The 23,649-nt window shown below is 33.9% G+C and overlaps 1 protein-coding gene across 1 annotated transcript; it reads right to left on the reverse strand.

Annotated features, from left to right (window-relative positions):
* Positions 1–18,666: 18,666 nt before the first annotated feature.
* Positions 18,667–20,735, reverse strand: LOC130496332 (sugar transport protein 10-like). The gene is made up of 3 exons (XM_056988323.1): positions 20,274–20,735; positions 19,471–20,097; positions 18,667–19,113 (listed from the first exon to the last, which is right to left on the reverse strand). Exons 1-3 carry the CDS (start codon positions 20,733–20,735, stop codon positions 18,667–18,669), a joined length of 1,536 nt encoding a protein of 511 aa, XP_056844303.1.
* Positions 20,736–23,649: the final 2,914 nt, after the last annotated feature.

Here is a 23,649-nt window from a genome sequence, read left to right on the forward strand (position 1 = left end):
AGGGCTTTATTGCAAAAGTGACTCAAAACTTGAATTCAAACAGAAAACTAACCTTTTCTTTTGACTCATTTTTGTTTTTTGAGAGTTTAACCCCATCTGCATTTTATCTACGAAAATGCCATTAACCTTTTTTTTTTTTTTTTTTCGAAAATGGCTTCTTTACTGTCTCAACCTCATTTTCTTCAAGTATTTACAATTTGCCACTGCATGAATAGTGGGAACAACCTTGTACGAACTGTTTGGAGCTTTTAATGCCCTTTAATGCACGTAAATCTCTTTACACTCTCTCTGTTTCAATTGTTATGAACTAAAAACAACATTTCTTTCACTTTCTCCTCATATTCATCCAAAAAACTGAAGCTTTTGATTCAAAATTGTTTGGGCAGCATATTTCTTTCGTTTGACTTACGGTTGCTTTCGTTTGAGGTTCTGGGTGGTTGGAGAAGACCCTGTGTGCAAACAAAGTCATCTCACCTAGTTGAAGGTACGAATTTGAATTTTTTTCAAAATCTGTTCGCGTAGAAGACTTACAAGTAAGTCATCTGTATGTAGAAGACTTACTGATGAGTCTTCTGGTCAAACGGACGACTTAAACTAAGTCGTCCAGCTTTGTTTGGTGAAAAAAAACAGTCCAGACGACTTTATATACTAAGTCGTCTACCCGAGAAACAGGCTAGTTTTTGCATTTGACCGAATCGTGTCAGATCTTTGACTATTTCTGGACGACTTATAATTCAGTCGTCTCTCGGAAAGTTAAAATTTCAATATTTTATTAAACTAGACGACTTACGTGTAAGTCGTCTTAGGTTAGTTTTGTAGTTGAAAAATAAAACTTCATAATTTAATTTTTACTAGACGACATAATATAAAGTCGTCCCGTCAGAAGACTTAATTAAAGTCGTCCGGGGAAAGCAAAGTCGTCCAGAATTTTTCCCAATTTAGTCGTCCAAACTTGCTTATCCCGGACGACCTTAATTAAGTCGTCTAGCTGGACGACTTTTAGTTAAGTCGTCTGGAGAAAGTTAAATTTCAAGTTTTATTTTCAATTACAAAACTAACCTGGGACGACTACGTGTAAGTCGTCTAGTTTGAATAAAATATTGAAATTTTTTACTTCCAGAGACGACTGATTTATAAGTCGTCCAGAAATAGTCAAAGATCTGACACGATTCGGTCAAATGCAAAACTAGCCCGTTTTTCGTAGACGACTTATATATAAGTCGTCTGAATTTTTTTTTTTAACAAACAAAGCCGGACGACTTAGAATTAAGTCGTCCCTTTTAATTTTCAATTGCAAAAGTGGACCTCTTTAGACGACTTACCTTTAAGTCTTCTGGACGACTTAAATCTAAGTCGTCTGCGATAATGTTTGTTGAACTTCTTCATTTTCTCTATGTTTACTAATGTGTTTATTTTGAATATTTGCAGATGATTTTTAAGTTACATGCAGTGTATGGAGAATGGTTGTTGAGAGATTCCGTTGGGATTTTGTGGTTGATGATCTCAAAGGAGCAAGATTGTTTTTATTGAATGAAGATTTCAACACATGCTGAACTTGTTGCAATGGCTCAAGAAGATTATAACCTGGACATGAGAATCAGTGACTGTGGAGATTAGCTACTCATTACCAGCAGAAATGATGATGACTCCAAGCAGTCCTCCCATTCATGTTACAAGTGATAGACAAGTTCGCAAACTTGCTCGAAATACTCAAAACGCATAGAGTATGTCCTTTGTGTATCAAGCCGCAGCAAGGTGGAAACGGTTTCAGAGAAAAGAGAAGAAGCTGGTGATAATGATTGAAGCTGGTGAATGGGAATGAAGATGTTGGTGATAATGATGAAGCTGGTGAATGGAAAGAAGATGTTGGTGATAATGATGAGGCTGATGAATGTTTTGAAGATGTTGGTGATAATGAGTCTGTTGAAGATGAAAATCAAGATGGGGAGGAGGAAAATGGGGAGGAGGAAAATGGGGAGGAGGATGCTGATAACACTATTGTTGGTGAAACGGATCAGAATGGTGGGGATTACAGTCTTTTATGGAAAGGTTCTAGATGAGGACGAGGAAGATGATGATAATATTTTTTTGAAGAAATTGAAAAGACATATGCTAAGACAAATGCATTGAAGGAGGAAAATCGGATTGTACCAGCATCTATGTCAACCAAGAGTTTGTTAGCAAGGATGCACTGCTTTCAGAGCTGCGGTTGACAGCAGTGAGGGGTAGGTTTTCTTCAGAATATACAAATCAAACAAAAACTCTCCTTGTGGCAATATGTCGGGTTAGCGGTTGTGGATGGAAGATCAGAGCGAGTGTGAAACATGGGTCAAACACGTTTTGGGTAACAAAGTATGTGGAAAAACATTTATGCTCAATTGGAGACCGAATCGCTCAGCGGAGACACTGTACTCCAAAGTATGTTGGTAGTCTTTTCATTGATCGTGTTGGGATCATTGATGGGATAACTCCACAGCATATCACTGGATGCAATGAAGAACATGTTTGGCATGACGCTTGATTACACCACTTCATACAGAGCACTGTTATATGCACAGAAATTGGTGAGAGGATCAGCAGAAGAAGGGTATTCGCGTCTGCCTTCATATCTCGAGCAAATCTCCATTGCAAATCCTGATTTCTATCACGGCTATAGAACTTGATTCTGAGAAAAGATTTAAGTATCTATTTCTCTCTTTTGGAGCTTCTATCAAAGGTTTTAAGTATCAGAGAAGGGTCATTGTGGTGGATGGAACTCACCTAAGTGGAAAGTATGGAGGTGTTATGTTAGTTTGCAGCCGCACAAGATGGCAAGTTTTCAGATATTCCCATTGGCTTTTGGGATCGTGGATGCTGAAGATGAACCTTCTTGGGAATGGTTTTCACAAAATTGGCTAGTTTGTATATCTCATGACAAGCCTCTGGTGATAGTCTCTGACCGACACGCGGCCATTAAAAGTGCGTGTGAGAAAGGTGTTTCCTTGGGCAACCCGAGGAATATGTTATTATCACCTTCAAGATAACATTGTCAAAAAGTTTAAAGGGAAACATCTCATGTACTTGGTGAAAGGGGCTGCTTATGCGCACACGGTTCACGATTTTAAACCGGTACATGGCTGAGATACGGAGTGCAAACCCGGAACTTGCAACGTATTTGGAGAAGGCCGACGCCAAGCTATGGTCAAGGGTTTATTGTAAGGGGAACAGGTTCAACATAAAAACAAGCAACATCGCTGAATCTATTAATTCCGCACTGAAGCGAGCAAGAGGATTTCCGATTCCGTTCCTGCTGGAGTTCATAAGGCAGAAGTTAGGAAAATGGTATTGGAAAAGGAGACAAGATGCTTTGAGTCTCCCAACTGTACATAGCCGGGGTGTTGAATACTTGCTTGCTGTTCGATCAGAGATAGCGGATACGATGACGGTCGAACCAATTGATGGATGGCGTTTCTTTGTCAAAGGTGGCAAAATGGACTGTGCGGTTGATTTGGAACATGTAAAGTGTGGTTGTGGTGTCTATGGAGTGGAGAAAATACCTTGCTCTCATGCTATAGCAGCTGGAACACATGCTGGTGTGCATATCGACACACTTGTATGTCCACTTTACTCAAAGAATCATCTGTATGCAGGATACTCAGAGAATATATATCCTATCGTGTCACAACATATTGAGGAACGAGAATGCTTTCCCTCCAAACGTAAAGCGTGGTCCGGAGAGACAGAAGAAATCAAGATGGCAATCTTGGTTGGAGCTATCTAGGATGAGGGGACACAACCCAGGAAGAAACACAGGGCACGGAGATGCTCAAACTGCAAGGAACTGGCCATACGAAACCACAATGTACACAACCAGTTGACTAGTTGTCCAGACGACCTAAATATAAGTCGTCCAGTCTTGATTACCCGTCCAGACGACTAATTTCTAGTCGTCCAGTGTTTCGTCTACCTTCTACGAAGTCGTCCAGTGTATTAGACTACCTTCTAACTATCCCTTCAAGTGTATTTTTTTTAGACGACCTTTTACGAAGTCGTCCAGTGTATTTAAGTCGTCCAGTGTATTTAAGTCGTCCAGTGTTTAGACTACCTTCTACATCCCTTCAAGTGTATTTTTTTTTAGACGACCTTTTACGAAGTCGTCCAGTGTATTGTTATTTTTAGACTACCCTTATTTTTTAGAACGACTTATTTGTAAGTCGTCCATTGTATTTTATTTTAGACTACCTATTTTAGACGCCTTATTTGTAAGTCGTCAGCTGGAAAACCTTCCAGACGACTTATTTGTAAGTCGTCCAGCTGGAAAACCTTCCAGACGACTTATTTGTAAGTCGCCAGCTGGAAAACCTTCCAGACGACTTATTTGTAAGTCGTCCACGGAAACCTTCCAGACGACTTATTGTGTAAGTTAGAAAATCTATACAAGTTAGAAAAATCAAATAAATCATACATGCCCCACAAACATACAAATAGATTTGGTGTAAACAAATAGTTCAAATATACAAATAGATTTGTATACAAATAGTTCAAATATACAAATTGATTTGTGTATCTATACAAGTTAAAAAATCTATACAAGTTAAAAAAATCTATACAAGTTAAAAAATCTATACAAATTGATTTTGTGTATCTAATCATACATGCCTACAAACATACACCATCCTCATTATCTTTCAGATGCTGATCAACAAGCTCCGTCCATATAGCCAAAGCCATAGTAATCCCTCATATCTTCGCATTGGACCTAGCAAAGTCTTTAGGGCTAAAGGGACCCCAAGAGCATGACATTCAATGTACTTTGCAGCGTACACGCCACAATCACCAATTGTTGGCCGTGGGTACATCTTTTGAGGAGTCTCTCATAAGTGTATCGCTCCCAACCATGCATCTGGTCTCCGCACTCCACAATCAGATAAGGGACCATCTCGAGAAAAGGCTCCATTATCTCATCCCATCTTTCTGGTATGGTAGTTGAAGGTATGCTGTCCCAGACGACTATGTGCTCTTAGGGATCGATATCCAAATAGCCACCCAATGTTTGTTGTCCAAGTTCAGTGGCGCATAGATATCATCAATGTCCTCCCCCCACTTCTTGTTTGATTGGCAAAATGAAGGCATGATCCGTCATACAAACTCGCCGCCCCACTAGGTAGCATTTTTCCTAAACCATTGTGATCAGACGACGATGTTTTGAAGACCAGATACTGTCTCTCCAAGACTGGGTAAAGTTGTGATCCAGGAAGCACATTCGCTCGCTCCGGAAACATTGTGGGTTCTCCTTATACCTCTGCCTCAGCACATTCATCCAAGCATCTATATGCTGCATATAAAAATAATACAAGTTAGAACCTTCCAGACGACTTACAAATAAGTCGTCTGGAAGGTTTTCCAGCTGGACGACTACAAATAAGTCGTCTGGAAGGTTTTCCAGCTCGAAAAACCTTCCAGACGACTTATTTGTAAGTCGTCCAGCTGGAAACCTTCCAGACGACTTATATATTTACAAATCTATACAAAGACAATTTACCAGACGACTTATTTGTAAGTCTTCTGGAAGGTTTTCCAGCTGGACGACTTACAAATAAGTCGTCCAGCTGGAAAACCTTCCAGACGACTTATATATTTACAAATCTATACAAAGACAAGTTACCAGACGACTTAAAGATAAGCAGAAGACTTACTACGTCTTCCAGCCATGCTTTGGATGTCCGGAGTTTTTGATACCACCAAGTTGGTGATGTACGTGGTTTGTCCTCTTCCTTAGTGAAATAATCACTGCAAACAAAAAAGCAATCAGTTTTGGTAGACTAATCAAGCTATTATGGTAAAGCAATCACTTACGGATCAGTTTTCAACCAATCAGCGAGCTCCTTCATCTTAGGTCTGTTTAGTGTGGGAAATGGATTATACTTTCCCACTCTAAGGATTTCCTTCTCTCTGCCGTATAAGGAGATATCTGCGTGGGAGCAGGTTTCTTCGTTCGTTACTCCTTGCACGCACAGAAGCAGTGGGAGCTGTTTGGTCAATACAACCAGGCTCGGTTCTGAAGCTGAAGCTGGATCGGTGGAAGCGAAGCTCGGTTGTTGATCGTTGGAAGCGAAGCTCGGTTGGTCAGTGGAAGTGAGAGGAACAATCTCTTTGGAGGTGACACCATCTGCTTTATCCTCCGGCAAGATCTTATATACGAGATCGCCTCATCTGCTGTATCCTCCGCAACCAATCTCGCAAATAAAGAGAACAAGTTAACCCTGGACGACTTAAATAAAAGTTGGGAGAGGATTTGGTTCCAGCTGGAGTTCAGACGACTTTATTTGTAAAGTCTTCTGAAGGTTTTCCAGCTGGACGACTTACTTGGGCGTTTTTTTACTAACCCCGGTTTCTGGGGCTTGAGGGGTAGCCTGATTGGTGACACCAACCTTCTTCTCCACAGCTTCCAATCTATCGGAGATCTTCCTAATCTCCCTGATGCACTTCTTAAACCCCTCTTTCATCATGTCACCTAAGTCCTTGAACATGTTTTTCTAACTCCTCTCTGGTCACCCAACTAGCCTCTTCTCTAGCCTCTTCTGTAGCCTCTTCTGTAGCCTCTGTAGGAGCCTCTTCTCTAGCCTCTTTAGGAGCCTCTTTAGGAGCCTCTTTACGAGCTTTCTTCCGAGGTCTCTGATTGTCTTCCTCCACCTCCTCCACAACCATCTCTTTGGCTCTTTTCGATGGAGTCACAAACTTGGGTTTTGTACCAGTGACTTCCCAGCAATCCATGGTCCACTTCCACGGTCTCCGATCATACATCACTTTAATGATGTTCTCCGCGGGCACGTCATCAACCTCAGAGTCCCATTTTGGCCACATTTTCACTAATGTCCTTCTCAACAAAGTTGATCACGCGGGGTCTGCAGTAAATAGAAGAAGAATCGAGTTAGATATTTGAAACAAAATACTAAATAGACGACTTAATTATAAGTCGTCAACTAAGTCGTCCAGCTGGACGACCTTCCAGACGACTTATTATAAGTCGTCTACTAAGTCGTCCAGCTGGACGACCTTCCAGACGACTTATAATAAGTCGTCTACTAAGTCGTCCAGCTGGAAGACCTTCCAGACGACTTATAATAAGTCGTCTACTAAGTCGTCCAGCTGGAAGACCTTCCAGACGACTTATAATAAGTCGTCTACTAAGTCGTCCAGCTGGAAGACCTTCCAGACGACTTATAATAAGTCGTCTACTAAGTCGTCCAGCTGGAAGACCTTCCGGACGACTTAATTAAGTGAAGATGGAAAGGTACCTGACTCAAGATAGCAGCTTTCATGAATCTGCGGCCTCTGCTGCCGTCGTAAGCCAGAATCGGTGGAGACGGACTGTTTGCTCTGGGTAGACCAATACTAGCACCCAATCCCGGAATAGCTTCGTACGCCCAGACCTGAAGAACTTGTATAAAGCCATCCACGGTGTAACAGCCAGTAATATCTTTGTTCCACAAAGAGTCCATCAGCACCTTAAACGCGACTCTCCCCCATGGATAATTCTCAACCTTTCTAAATCCATCACTAGCCTTGCGAGAGTAGCTCGTGTAGCGCTTGAGAACTTTTTCCCTTCAATGAATCCAGTGAAGATGGAAAGGTACGCGAGTCGCTTGCGATCTTCCCTGGACCAATCCCCGCATCTCTTCAGTGCTGCTATTATCTGATCAGTACTTGGCCCAGCTTCCCGATGAACTCCCATCATCTCCCAGAAAGAAACCATCTGTGGGGTAACTTCACATTCTGGTGTCTCAAGGTCCTCGATGTAGTCGCAGTTTAGACCAGTGATGTTTCAAACTCTAACAGTGAAAACCTCGCAGGTTCTGGACCAACGAGACACCACATCTCGTACTTCTTCTTAATGTCCAGCTTTAAACCGAGCAAGTGGTGAACCAGCCTTGAAGCCCAACCAAATCCCTGCTCCTTGAACTTGATGAAAACTCCCAATCTCGACTCCTTGAGCTCTTCAAATTCAGCATCAGTGAGAGCTTCCCTAAGAGCAGTATGCAACTTCGTGTTATCCGTATGATACGAAATGCTATTGTGGGGTTCTGGCTCTTCCCCTAATGTGTATAACCTACGGGGGAGTTCTGGAATATCCATCCTTTTTGTCTGCAAAATAATCAAAGACAACAATAGAAGTCAGAACACAAGCTAAATCAATCACGCCTTAATTGTTACTCCAGACGACTTAGTAGACGACTTAAATATAAGTCGTCTAGAAAGTCGTCCAACTGGACGACTTAGTTGACGACTTATATTTAAGTCGTCTGGAAAGTCTTCCAAATGGACGTACTAAGTCGTCCAGGTTGAAGACTTTCCAGACGACTTACTTACAAGTCTTCCAGTAGAAAAATTTCAAGCGGACCTGATTAGTCGCAGAAGGAGTTCGAGTACTCGTCATTGTGGTTATAGATCTGAAAAAATAAACGTGAAACGGTGAGAATGAGTAAATTGAAGAGACAACGTTTTATGTTCATCTTTTCCACGAGTTTGATGACTTACCGGCGTTAGGGTTTACAGAGAAACGGCGCTACGGTTTACAGAGAAGAAGCGGCGGCGCTAGGGTTTAGAAGAAACGGCGGTGCTAGCTAGTGTTTAGAGTAAGCGGCGGTGAGAACGTTGGTGAGCACGGTGGCGAGGGCGACGGTTTGTTCGGAAATAGTGGAAGCGGGGGCGCTAGGGTTTAGAGGAATCGGCGGCGCTAGGGTTAGAAGAAGCTGCGGCGACAACGGTGAGAATGAAGTGAGATAGATAGCCGACGTTGAGAACGATGGTTGTTCGGAAATAGTGGGAATTCGAATCGCCTTTGATATCGCCGGTGAGAGAGAACTGTTAGGGTTTCTGTTCGCGGAAAATGAAAAAAAAAAAAAAAAAAATCACCTTATATATTGGGTAAATAATCCGGTTAGCTTTAAAAGTACATTGGTAAACTTTAAGGTTTGGTCCGGTTTAGACGACTTATTCTGGCTGATAATGTACATCAGACGACCTAATATTTAGTCGTCTGGGAACAGAAGACTAAATATTAAGTCGTCCAATACCCTAAAATGAACCCCTAAACTAAAATGACTAAATTAACTTACTAACCACGTTATAAAATCAAATTATACTTCAATAGTGTTTACTATACACAGAAACGAACACGCCTAGGTAATTTTAAAAATTTTCAAAAACGGTTTTAATGCTTTCCAAAATCTAACCCTAAGAACACATACAATACTACAACATATGTTGATGAAACATAAACTAAAGAATATCATGACTCACTACTTTCACTCATCTGGGCTGAAAACAATTGAAATTTGTTATATATTAATTTATATCTCTTAAGACATATGTTAATTACATAATTCCAATTTTTCACTTATCAAAATATTTTTTACAAAATTTTTAAATTATGTTTAAGAATAACTGTCCAGACGACTTAACTTAAAGTCGTCTGGACGACTTATTTTCAAGTCGTCTGTTTACAGACGACTTGCGAGGGGTAGAAACGTAAAAAAAAATCCGTTTTTTTGTTTGTTCACAAGGAGATAGTTGTAATTTCAATAGCCTTTTAAGTTACTTTTGCCTTTGACCCAAGTTGGGGTACTCTTTTGGGTTTGACTCCAAGTTTTGAGTCACAATTGGTAATTCTCCCTATTTTGAATATAAGTCCGTTCCTATAAAAATGGGAAATGCTCTACCTTTGAGTGCGGTTTGAACTATTTGATTTCCGTAATTGGAAGTAACCAATTAGGTTTGGGTTAGGGTCGGCCGAAAATCCAAAATTTTGTATTTTACTTTAAATATTATCATTTTTGCAACAAAAACATTTACTAGTATTAACATATTATTTTAATATTTTTGACCCAGACTCTAAAAAAATATAAAAGCGGTTAATGCACATTATTGTTTGATCATTACAAATGTTATATTTTTGCAAATGTAACTTAAAAATGTGTTCAAAGAAAAAAAAAACTTCCTATTTTATAACATAGTTATTTCAACATACAAAATCTGAAACGTTTGATCCAATTTTGTTCTCTTATATGTTTTAGTTTTAAATTTATATTTGATTATTTAAATCTTATTAAATTTGGTTAGTTTATAATCTATACTATTAAAGTAAAATACCTAATAGGTTTTTGCCTTTGGTTTTTGAAGTTAATTATAATGGTATGCCATTACTATATTTATGTCATTGCAAATGTTTCCATATATATATTAACCAATATATTCGGAAAATTTAATATATCTTAAACATGAATCTTTTAATATTTTGTTAAGATTACATCCCATAAATATTTTGTTAATATTACATTCCATTAATATTTTGTCCGATTATATAAATATTTATAGTAATTTGTTTCATTTTCTTTAAATCAAAAAGGTATTAGACTAATTTATAATAATATTTAATATTAATTACGAAAATTATTATTTAAAATTAATTATATATATAATTTCCATTTAAAATAATAAAATATTAAAAAGATACTTCAGAATATGTTTTCGATATCTTATTTTGAAAATATTGAAATAACATATTAGATTAGAATATTTTTTTAATAGTAAACAATTTAATTAGAGGAGAAATAATACGAAGTTAAATAATGTAATGATTGACTTTTGTAAGTAGATTTTTTAGTGATCAAAAGTAAAAAATATATATCTCATGTAAAAAAATAGTTTTATAAATGTAAATACCATATTTTATTGAAAAAGTTTAGATAAAAATATATGGGTCTGGCTTTGTTTCTTAAACTATCGTCTCAAAATTTGGAAACAAATATTTGCAACAAAAAAAATATCCACATAAAAACTTACATAGTGCTCATATTAATTTCTATAATTATAAATATGGTATATGTTGGTAATAATATATATATACATATTGGAAAATAAAAATATACTGTATAAAGTATATACAAATTTTGATTTTACCGAATATAGATTTAATTAAGAATATAATCCCGCGCTTTAAAAGCGCGGATCAGAATCTAGTCTATCTTATTAAAACATAAACATTATAACTTCTTGTAGGTAGATTTTTAAATTGGACATTACATTATTATTCTTAGTCTAATCTTTCATTTAAATATTTCCTTAAAGAGTTTAATATCAACTATTTATCATTTAACTCCACTATAAGATCTATGTCTATGCATCTATTAAATAAAATATATGTTCTTTTCGTTAGAGTATACTCACATTATCATATTTATATTATATCATAGTAAAAAAATTATAATCCCCTCCTTTATTATAGTCAAATGAATACAATAAATGTCTCCAATATAAATATAACACGAGTCTAAGTTTTTAAAAATAAAAATATAAATAGATAAAAACAAAAATAAATATTACACATGTTATTAAAAATATAAATATTACACGAGTAGGTTGGCAAAAAAAATACAAATATTACGCTAATCCTTTTTTGTCATCAACTTATACAAATTTAAACTGAGTAGGTTGATAAAAAGATACAAATATTACATGAATCCTTTTTTTTACACGAATCCTTAACTAGTCATTATACAATTTTGACTATTTTGGTCTGGTTATTTCCTAAACAATTGATTCAATTAACCAAATAACTTAAGAACATGTTTCCTCCCATCATTAAACTATAATTATCTTAAACACAAAACCCCTTTTAATTAAAAAAACAATTATTTGAAATAAAATACTGATGAATCTTAAAATTTTAAATAGCTTGATACAGAACTTTTGAAACTCAATAATAAAGATATCAGAATATATTTTCTTAGATGTTCAAGTAATCGAGGTTTGCTTTGAATATACACTAACTTACTTCAATAACAGAAACATCAATTTATACTTTAAAAAACGATTATTAGAAAACCTCTTCACCAAGTTGAGTCTACTATGCCTAAAATCTCGGTTACAATCAAATATTCGCAATCAAATTGTCAGATTTGAAAAATCATGAATATGAAAAACCCTTTTTCCAAGTTTATTCTACTATACATAAAATCTCAATGTCAAGAGATTTTCTATTTATTATATCTGATTTAATAGGTTAGAAAATATTCATTTTCTCCTACTAAAATGTGTGTACAAGTACTTGTCTTCGTATTCATCATTGAATATTCACAAAAAATTTAGAAAAAAATCCAAAAAACACAATGTCAAAACCAAATCGTATTGGTTGATATTATATTAGTGTTTTCACAATACAGTCAGTATAACATCTTTAAATTAATAATATATAAATTAATATCTCTATAAATTAGTATAACTAGCTGGCCGGCCCGCACCCTGTGCGGGCATTGTACAGATTCAAATTATACGGTAGAGTTGGGTCTGCGGATCGACCCACCCCGTCCGTCCCGCCAACCCGCGGGTCACCTAGTTTTTTGACTCATAATTTCGATCTGCATGACCCGCAATGAAAGATTCAAAATACCTGCACCTGCCCCGCCCAAATTTGCAGGTAATTCGCGGGATCCACGGGTTAAATATTACGGAATATTTTGTATCTATTTAAGAGAGAGAAAGAGAGAGAGAGATAGAGAGATTTAGTGTTTAACCCGCGGGACCCGCGGGTTAAACACTAAATCTCTCTCTCTCTCTCTCTCTCTCTCTCTCTCTCTCTCATCGTAAACCTTTTTTTAAAAAAAATATAAAAATGTAAACATTCTTTTAATTCACCGATTATTTTTTTAACTACCACAATTTTGATTTATATAGGAATGTTTCCTAGTTTAATATTTTATCATGAATTTTTCTTGGGTGAAGTACCAACTAATCATAGTTTGCCAAATAATGTACAACATTTTTTAAAGATAATAAATAAAAAATAATAATTTGTGTTAAGTTTTTAAAATAAATGAAAATATTATTAGCTGCCAAAACATGAATTTTTTTAAAAATTTTAAAACCGTCACAAAAGAGTAAATCATAAACACTAAACAATATACCCTAAACCCTTGGACAAATCTTAAACCCTTGGGTAAAAATCCAAACACTAAACTCTAAAATCTTGGATATATCCTAAACCCTTGGATAAATCCTAAACACTAAACCGTAAACCCTTGGATATACCCAAAACACTAAATCTCTCTCTCTCTCTCTCTCTCTCTCTCTCTCTCTCTCTATCTCTCTCTCTCTCTCAAATTTGTGTTACTTTCCTATTTGTAATTTGTTAATTTTTTTATTAATAACTTACCTTATTTTCATTGTGTATTATTTACGCAACTTGGTATCATATTTATTGCTTTGTTTAAATAATTTACCTTTAGTTAATTTGGTTTTAAATTTTAATAACTTACCTTATATTAAATACGGATTGCTTTGGCAAGTTGATATCATATTTACTGCAGATCAATTTATGATAATATAATAGGTATCTTAATGTTCTAAGATCACCTTTCCTAGAAATCAAACAGATAAATGTTGTAATAACATGTCAAACAGATGAATGTTGTAATTCTTGGGTGAATTACTTGCTAATCATAGTTTACCAATTAATGTACATCTTATTTTAAAGATAATAAATAAAATAATAATAATTTGTGTTAAGTTTTTTAAATAAATGAAAAATATTAGTAGCTGCGAAAATAAGAATTTTTTTTAACAATTTTAAAATCGTCACAAAAAAGTAAATCATAAACAATAAACACTATACCCTAAACCCTTGGACAAAGCTTAAACCCTTGGACAAAACTTAAACCCTTGGGTAAAAAACCAAAAACACTAAACCCTAAATTCTTGGATATACCCTAAACCCTTGGATAAATCCTAAACACTAAACTGTAAATCCTTAGGTATACCCAAAATACTAAATCTCCCTCTCTCTCTCCCCCTCATCGTAAACCTTTTTTTTTTGAAAAATACAAAAATGTAAATATTATTTTAACAGTAATTTGAATCCCAAGAGTATTTACTTCACGATTTTAAATGTAATTTACCATGTTTGTAAATTGTTAACTTTTTATTAATAACTTACCTTATTTTCAATGTGGATTACTTGCGCAACTTGGTATCATATTTATTACTGTGTTTAAATATGATTGCACGACAAGTTAGTATCAAATAATATATTCATACAATTTATTACATTCTTTTTATTGCTATATAGATGTTTTGAATTTAATGCGTTAACATAAATCATTCTTATTTATTACCAATCAATCTTGTGAATTAAATATGATGAATATATGTTACGTGATGTTGTAATCATCATTAATTTGTAATCATTAATGTTATAAATATGGACATATTTTTCATTCAAGGCAAATTGTGACAACTAAATAATAAACAAGTAATAATATAATTGTTAAATGATGATAATAATAATTATAAAAATGACCTTATTATATATTGAGATCTGAAAACAAAAAATAATCCAATAAAAAAATATAACTAAAAAACAATAACGAATACATTGACTAAATAATAACATGTCATTAGAACGAAAATTAGATAATTTCATCTCTTCTAACAGATTATTACTAAAATATGGGCGTTATTACAATGCAATTATTTTAAAAATTATCATGAGCACAAGAAAAAAAAAGACTAAATGTGTTTTTCTTTGAAATAAATAATAATGAATAACGCGGATAGTGACAAAAACCATTGCAACATAAGTAAGTTTTCAATAATCAAAAAAATCCCAAGCTACATATGATAAGTCAAATCCATTTTTATCATTGTAAGAATGCGGAAGTAAGACAAAGCCATAACGATAGGAAATAAATGTTTTTAAAAATCTTCAAGAGAGTGTTGATCCTCAAGGCTACTGTCATGATCTTTTTGGCTTTTTCTTTTAGACAAGGGAGTTCCTGAAAAATCTAGAACCAGAGAAAATATCACCTGAGGACTGTAACATCAGGACCTGCAAAAAAAAGAGTTCATCTCATTAGTATGCTATTGTAACTCTAAAATGTAAGCAAACACTAAAGTGTAATACCTGTTTAGGAGGCAAAGCATGAAATATTAATTTTTCATAATAAACATTTAAATTGAATAAATAAAGTAAATAAATCTACAGTATCATAAGCTGATTTGAATTAAATATTAGTCTTTTTGTGCAAGTTAGATTTATTTAAAATAAAGCAACAAGATTAAAAACGACTTTGAAAATTTATAAAGATTTAAAAGTCCACTTAATGTGATACCACATTGCGCAAAAATAAATAAAGTTATTAAATATACAATATCATAAACTGATTTCAATTAAATATTAGTCTTTTTGCGCAAGTTATATTTATTTAAAAAAAGGCAACAAGATTAAAAACGACTTTGAAAATTTAGAAAGATTTAAAAGTCGAATTAATGTGATACCCTATTGTGCAAGAATAACAGATTCTCAATAAATATCAATAAATGTGATTAAAACTTTCGCAAGAATTATTCAAATAAATAACGTAAATTACATTTATAATAGATTCATAAGAGATCATATTAATTGCGCTTGAAAATAATTAATAATCAATGCATGTTCTATCAAAAATGTGTAGATATGTGTTCGAGACTTTCCCTTACTCCGTTTAGTTTTGTTTTAGTATAAAGTGAAATCGAGAAGAAGAAAGAGAAAGAGATGAGAGAAAGAGATGGCGTAGGATAGGTTTTTAGAAAAAGAAAAAATTTAAAAAATAAATCAGCCAATCAATTTATAATATAGTTGACATAGAACTATATAGTTTATGATGACAAAAAGAACTATATAGTTTATATATATGAATTTATAAGATATACATTTTATAATATGATAAATTGTATAAAATCATATTTGAGTACAAAGTTGATAATATGTATAAAAAGTTATATTAACTTTTATAATAAAATATTGATTAAAGATTTTGTTCTTTAATGTATAAGCAAATAATTATTTGAAAAACATAAAGAATGTAACAAAGCATGAAATTTACATTGTAGTTTACATGTTTTGGATGATATGATCATTTAAGTACATATGGATCCACATGAGGAAAAAAACCAATAGAAAAATACATATGAAAGCATTATTCTCCTTCTAAGCTCTAACAAACAATCATTTCTAACATATTAAAAAAGTAAGAATTAGAATTCAAATAAATCTACGATTAATCAAATCATATAGAGAGATAAAAAAATTTACATGCATCGTGGTGAAATCGTTACAATAGGGCATCTGCATATAAACCAAAAGAAAAGTCAGCTCTGATGAAATATGTATATATAAAAGCTTAATGATGTAAAACAACAAAAACAATATGAAAATAAAAAGTTGAGAATAAAAAGTCAGTGGCTTCGTTTCTTCTACTGTGAATATCTTATATATAGTAAATGGTCGACATTTATTAATATTCTTGCGCAAGTTATGATTAATGAGATTAGAAATTATTGTAATTCTTGCGCAAGTTATGATTAATGAGAGCAATTAATGTAATATTCCGATTAGCAAGTTATGATTAATGAGAGCAATTGGTTAATGAGATTAACAATTAATGTAACTTTCCGATTAGTAGCTTGATTAGAAAAATAAATCAAAAAAGAAATTACAAAAAATCAGGAGAATCAGCCCATAGAATCGCTTGGTTGATGAGGTTATTACATTCATGAAATTGGTTGATGAGCTATTACAAAAAATCAACCAATAAAACCAATAAATCAAAAAAAAAACTACAAAAAATCAACAAAAAAGAAATTACATTCATGAGGTTCCAACAATGAATTGTGACGAAACGTCAATGATGATGTTTATTGTAATTCTGCATATAAGAAAACAAAGAAAAATATATTATAAAATACATATAGATTCAATCCCAAAACTTAGACTCAAATCCAAGGCTTCAGCTCTGCAAGATCAGTTTCATCAAATTTAGTGACATTGATTATAACAAAAAGATTTGAAGATGTATACAATCCCGAAACAAAAACAAAATTGTATAGTTGATAGAACAAATCCGATGAGATGCATCATGAATGGATGGAGGAAGTTTTGTGGTCTTTTTGGTGACAAAAAAAACTTTTTCGTCTCAAAGATTGATAGAGAGGCAATGTGGAGAGCAAGAGAACAAAATAATTGGAGAAGAAAAGTCTCGAATAAATTACCAGTAACGATGTTCGTCTATGAGCTAAGTATTGATTATCATCCCTTGGATCATAAACCTGCTCAGGATCACAAAATATAATTTAAATTAGAACGATCAAAAACATTAAAAAAACTTAAACAATAGATGCGTGAGACTAAAGAATGGTTGTGTTGCTTGAACTCGACATTGAACTCTATATATATAAAGTGATGGTGAAAAGTATTAATGACGCCAAGAATATTACTTGCTAAATTTGTGAAAGTAATTGGTTATAATAAGGTATGTAAATTAAATTACGTTTGATTAAAGGAAACATATTAAATTTGTAGTGTTAAAAACGATTATGCATATTATATAATGCGAGACTTGCGCAAGTAATCAGTATAAAGTATAAATAAGGTATGTTAATAATAATAAGTTTCCTAATTAGATACAAAACGTATTATGTCATTAAGACATTTAATGATTAGTCGACATTTATTAAAATTCTTCTGCAAGCTATGATTAATGGTCGACATTGATTACGATTCTTGCGCAAGAAATAATTAGTGCGTTTGACAATTAATGTCACTTTCCAATTAAAAGGTCGATGAAAAAAATAAATCAAAAAGAATAATTAGAAAAATTCGACCAATAGAAACGCGAGAATTTTCGTGAGAAGGATTCTGTGAGTGCCACGTGGCGTTTGTACTTCTCTTTTAATATATAGGAGGATTTCATAGTTTCAAATTGAGTTTTTGGTTCAATTAGTATCTCGATGAATTAATAATCTCTATAAATTAATAAAAAATTATAGTTTTGGTATAGTCCCAACATTATTAGTTTATAGAGGTTTTACTGTATATCTCTAATACACCAATGAAAAATTATTAATAGAAAAAACAGTTTTAACATTGTTCTTAAACAATATGTTTTAGACAAACTCAAAATTATATAAAACCACATTATGTGAAAAGGAAAAATTCCAAATTGTATCAACTATTATAGAATATATGTTATATGTTAAAAATAAAAAATAAAATCCGCGCGGTCGCGCGTGTCATGATCTAGTATGTTTTTAAAGCATATGAAAAAGTAAAATATGTTGATAAAGAAGAAAAGTTTAAATTTACTTTACATTTTAAAACAAAAAGTTGAAACTTATTTTTAATGAAAGTTATGTATTAAAACACTAGAAATGACAATGACAATTTATGAAAACTATAGCTCTATAAGATCCAGGTCGGGCCGGACTTTGAATTCTAAGCCCAAAATATTTTCAGACTGGACAGGACCGGGCTCAAATATTTACGGGTTTAGCGGATTTGGGTCAGGCCGGACTGGACCAGCCCGAATTGAAACCTCTATGTATTATTAATATTTCGAAGAAAAATACATATTTTATCACTTTTTAGATTATAAGTTTTGATTGGTTGAAGCTATAGTTTTATACTTTTTCTGTTTATAGATTTAGCTTTAATTTCTTGGTTGCGGCTTTAAAAGACTTATAAAGAAAAATCATGTATATTAGATAATGAATCATGTAATTAACAAATTGTCTCGACAGTTTTAACGTGAAAAGAACTCATAATTGATCAACTTGAATATATAACCAAATTAATTCCACTTAAACCGAATTCGTTTAGTTTTCATCATGTCCGCCAATAACTACATCATCTGGAATGTAATTTTTCCAGAACCAATGTTGCTTCCAAACTCTTCCCATCTCTTCAATGGGAACACCTCTGGTCTCCGGAAACAAAAAGTAGATGAAGATGGTCATGATCGCAACCATGCCTCCAAAGAAGTAGAAGAGACCAAACTTCATGTGACAAAGCATTGTCAAGAAGAATTGACCGATGAGAAAAGTGAAGAACATGTTGACTGAGACGTTGATGGCTTGTCCCGCTGGTCTAATTTCCAGTGGACATATCTCACTGGGTACTAACCAACCCAATGGACCCCATGACCATGCAAATCCAGCAACATACACACATATGAAAACAAGGATCCAATCTGCTGTTGCTGGTGTCAAGGTTCCGGTTCCCGTGGTTCCGAATTTTAAACCGATAAATGAACCAACAAGAATCTGAAATGATAAAGAAAATATGCATCAATCATATGTGACTTTGTATAGGAAAAAAGCATACACCCTAATAAATCAGATATTATTTTCAAGAAACTATTGTTCTTCTTACGTTTCCATGTCCAGGTTGTACTGATTTTTAAACAGAAAAGTAATTTAATCATCTAAATATGAAACATATTATTTTCAAGAAATTAAAACACATGTGTTGTTAATTTTTCATTGTTTTTCTTAAAATACATCAGCTATAATTATGATTGTTGTGCATGCAAACGGAGTTTTAATAATTAGAGTGGAAAAGCTAATGCAAACAAAAATAAAGAAATAAATAATTGAAGGTTATGTAAAACTGATTTGTACCTGACAAATGAACATTTGAATACCACCTTCAAGGAAAAGAAACCTTCTTCCAAATCTATCAACCGAGTATAGGGAGACAAAGGTGGCGAGCACGTTGACTACACCGGTTATTACAGCCGACATGAGAGCAGCGTCATCACCAAAACCAAGAGTCTTGAAGAGAACAGGAGCATAGAACATAATGACATTAATTCCAGTAATCTGCTGGAAAAAGGGAATGGCCGAGCAGAAGACTAAAGCTGGTCTGTATTTGCTCTGCATGATGTTTTTCCATGGATGTTCTACCTTTTTAGCAGCTTCACATGCATCGCGTATATCTTGAAACTCATGGTCAACGTTATCCGTTCCTCGTACTTTCTTCAACATTTGTTTTGCTTCCTCGTATTTGCCTCTCTCAAGCATTGAGTTTGGTGTATCGGGCAAAAAGAATGATCCGATCACCATAAGAATTGCTGGAACAGCTGCTAAACCTAAAGAAACCCTCCACCCATGTTTAGCCATATTAGATGTTCCATAGTTAATCAGATTTGCCACCAAGATTCCAGACGTAATCGCCACCTGGAAACAAATGTTTAGCGCTCCTCTTATCTTTGCTGGAGCCATTTCCGAGAGGTAAACCGGAGTAGACTGAAAAGAAAAAAATATATTATCGAGAATCAGCCTAGACAAATATACATACATGTTTTATTTTAGTGGTCATAAACTTCCGGAGATTTGGTCTATAATGTTGCATGTGAGGCATATCACATATTTAGATGATATACAAAACCCACACAAAGAATAATATGTACAGCAAATCTAACCTGATTAGCAAATCCAACACCTACACCGAGCAAAAGTCTACCGATGATGAGCATTGTGACATTAATGGCAAATGCATTGATTAGTGCACCGGTGAGGAAAGCGAGTCCACCGGTAAACATGGAAACCTTTCGTCCATATTTCCTAGTAACAACCGAAGCCACAAAGGAAGCTACTAAAGCTGCTAAGTAGAGAGAAGAAGTAAACAATTGGAGCTTTTGGTCATCAAATTTGCAGTATGCCGTCTCGTTCTTCACCTTTTGCCTCTGCCTCTCTAACTGTGGGAAGAACTTGCTAAGAAACTCATCCATTGATGTCACACCTCCTGAGATTCCAAGGTCATAACCAAAGAGGAGACCTCCCATGGCCGCAACCATACATGTTATGACAACGAAAACTGTGACTCCTCCTTCATAATCTCTTCCCCCACTTCCTCCTTCTGACACAAAAGCTCCTCCTGCCATTTTTTTTTTGCTTTAGTGAGTAGAAGGAAGGAAGGAATGTTGTGGCTTAATTTGAAATGAGATTCACTTTGTGATCGTTTAAATAGATAATGTAAAGACACTATAATTAGGGGTTGGATTACGTGCATTGTGTAATAAATTTGATCTTATCTTTGTTTGGCTTAAGATTAGAAGAAGTAGCTTGTTAGTAACAAGAGTTGGTTAACTTTTTTGAAACTTGGTGTCAAAAGTTAACCAACTCTTGTTACTAACAAGCTACTTCTCCTAATCCTAAGCCAAACAAAGATAAGATAAAATTTCATTACACAAAACACGTAATATGACCTTTTAAATATATACTTATTTTATATATTTAATAAATAATTAAATATAAAATGAATATATAATTGTTATAATTTTTGTCAAATTAACTTTTGAAATCTATTTTTGTCAAATTAACTTTTGAAATCTATACTGCGTCGATACTGTCCTTCATCTATCTTTCCTTCGTTAGCAGCTTTAGAGAAAGCATCATTCATCTCCATAGGAACATGTGTAGCACTGCACGAGCTCATCCCGGTTTCTTCAAGTATCTTGCGTATCTATCAATCTTGCTTGAGAACAATGCCGTCGTCTTGCTGATGAACTTCGATTCCCAGATAATAGGTTAATTTGCCAAGATCACTCATCTCAAATTTCATAGACATCTCCTTCTTAAACTCTAGTATAAGCTTAAGTGATGATCCAGTCACAAGTAAATCGTCTACATAGACTACTACAACAAGGAGATCTCCATTCTTCTCCTTCCGGTACAACAAAGGTTCCTTAGAGCATCTCTGAAAGTTTAGTTCTCATAGTATCTTGTTCAGCTTGATGCTCCAAGCTCTAAGGGCCTGATGCAAGCCGTTGAGTGCTCGCTTCAGTCGGTATACTTTGTGCTCTTGCCCCTTTACTATGAATCCTTCTGGTTGTACTACAAACACTTCTTCTTTTAATTCTCCATGGAGAAACACCGTTTTTACATCCAAGTGGTGAATTTCCCATCCATTAGAAGCAGCAATTGCTATGATCAGTCGTATAGTTTCAAATAAAGCTTCTTAGATCGTGGTTCATCCTGGTTTGATAAGAATCATGAAGATATTGCCATATGTTCGAACAGGCTAATCTGGAATCATCTGGATAGAAAGTGGGATATCTTCTTACTCACAACTCCTATGAGATTTATTCAACTTCCTGGTTATTCTCCACTGATTAGTGGTTCCCAATCAAGTTTCTTCTACATATTTGTTCATCCCTGGTTGATAAGAATCATGAAGATAATGGCATATGTCCGAACAGGCTAATCTGGAATCATCTGGATAAAAGGTGGGATATCGTCTTTACTCACAACACTCTATGAGATTTATTCAACTTCCTGGTTATTCTCCACTGATTAGTGGTTCCAAATAAATCTTCTTAGATCGTGGTTCATCCTGGTTTGATAACAATCATGAAGATTATTGACATATACGTCCGAACAGGCTAATCTGGAATCATCTCGATAGAAAGTGGGATATCTTCTTACTCACAACTCCTATGAGATTTATTCAACTTCCTGGTTATTATCCACTGATTAGTGGTTCCAAATAAAGCTTTTTAGATCGTGGTTCATCCTGGTTTGATAAGAATCATTAAGATAATGGCATATGTCCTTAACAGGCTAATCTGGAATCATCTGGATATAAGGTGGGATATCTTCTTGCTCACAACACTTATGAGATTTATTCAACTTCCTGGTTATTCTCCACTGATTAGTGGTTCCAAATAAAGCTTTTTAGATCGTGGTTCATCCTGGTTTTGATATATAATCATGAAGATATTGCCATATGTCCGAACAGGCTAATCTAGATTCATCTGGATAGAAAGTGGGATATCTTCTTACTCACAACTCCTATGAGATTTATTCAACTTCCTGGTTATTCTCCACTGATTAGTGGTTCCAAATAAAGCTTCTTAGATCGTGGTTCATCCTGGTTTGATAATAATCATGAAGATATTGCCATATATCCGAACATGCTAATCTGGAATCATCTGGATAGAAAGTGGGATATCTTCTTACTCAACAACTCCTATGAATTTATTCAACTCTCCTGGTTATTCTCCACTGATTAGTGGTTCCCAATCAAGCTTCTTACATATTTAATATTTTTTTGAAAAAAATATAAAATAATGGTTAACTTTTTTGAAAAAAAATATAAAATAGTTGGTTAACTTTTTTGAAACTTGGTGTCAAAAGTTAACCAACTCTTGTTACTAACAAGCTACTTCTCCTAATCATAAGCCAAACAAAGATAAGATAAAATTTCATTACACAAAACACGTAATATGACCTTTTAAAATATATACTTATTTTATATATTAATAAATAATTAAATATAAAATAAATATAAAATAAATATATACCACCAAACTGATTAGTGGTTTCAAAAAAGTTAACCAAAAAAGTTAACCAACTAATTTTATATTTTTTTTCAAAAAGTTAACCAAAAAAGTTAACCAATGATAAGTTAATTTGACAAAAATAGATTTCAAAAGTTAATTTGACAAAAATAGATTTCATAAAAATTATAAACAATTATATATTCATTTTATATTTAATTATTTATTAAATATATAAAATAAGTATATATTTAAAAGATCATATTACGTGTTTTGTGTAATGAAATTTTATCTTATCTTTGTTTGGCTTAGGATTAGGAGAAGTAGCTTGTTAGTAACAAGAGTTGGTTAACTTTTGACACCAAGTTTCAAAAAAGTTAACCAACTCTTGTTACTAACAAGCTACTTCTTCTAATCTTAAGCCAAACAAAGATAAGATCAAATTTATTACACAATGCACGTAATCCAACCCCTAATTATAGTGTCTTTACATTATCTATTTAAACGATCACAAAGT

The sequence above is a fragment of the Raphanus sativus genome, chromosome 6 (assembly GCF_000801105.2).
Source record: "Raphanus sativus cultivar WK10039 chromosome 6, ASM80110v3, whole genome shotgun sequence".
NCBI lineage: Eukaryota > Viridiplantae > Streptophyta > Magnoliopsida > Brassicales > Brassicaceae > Raphanus > Raphanus sativus.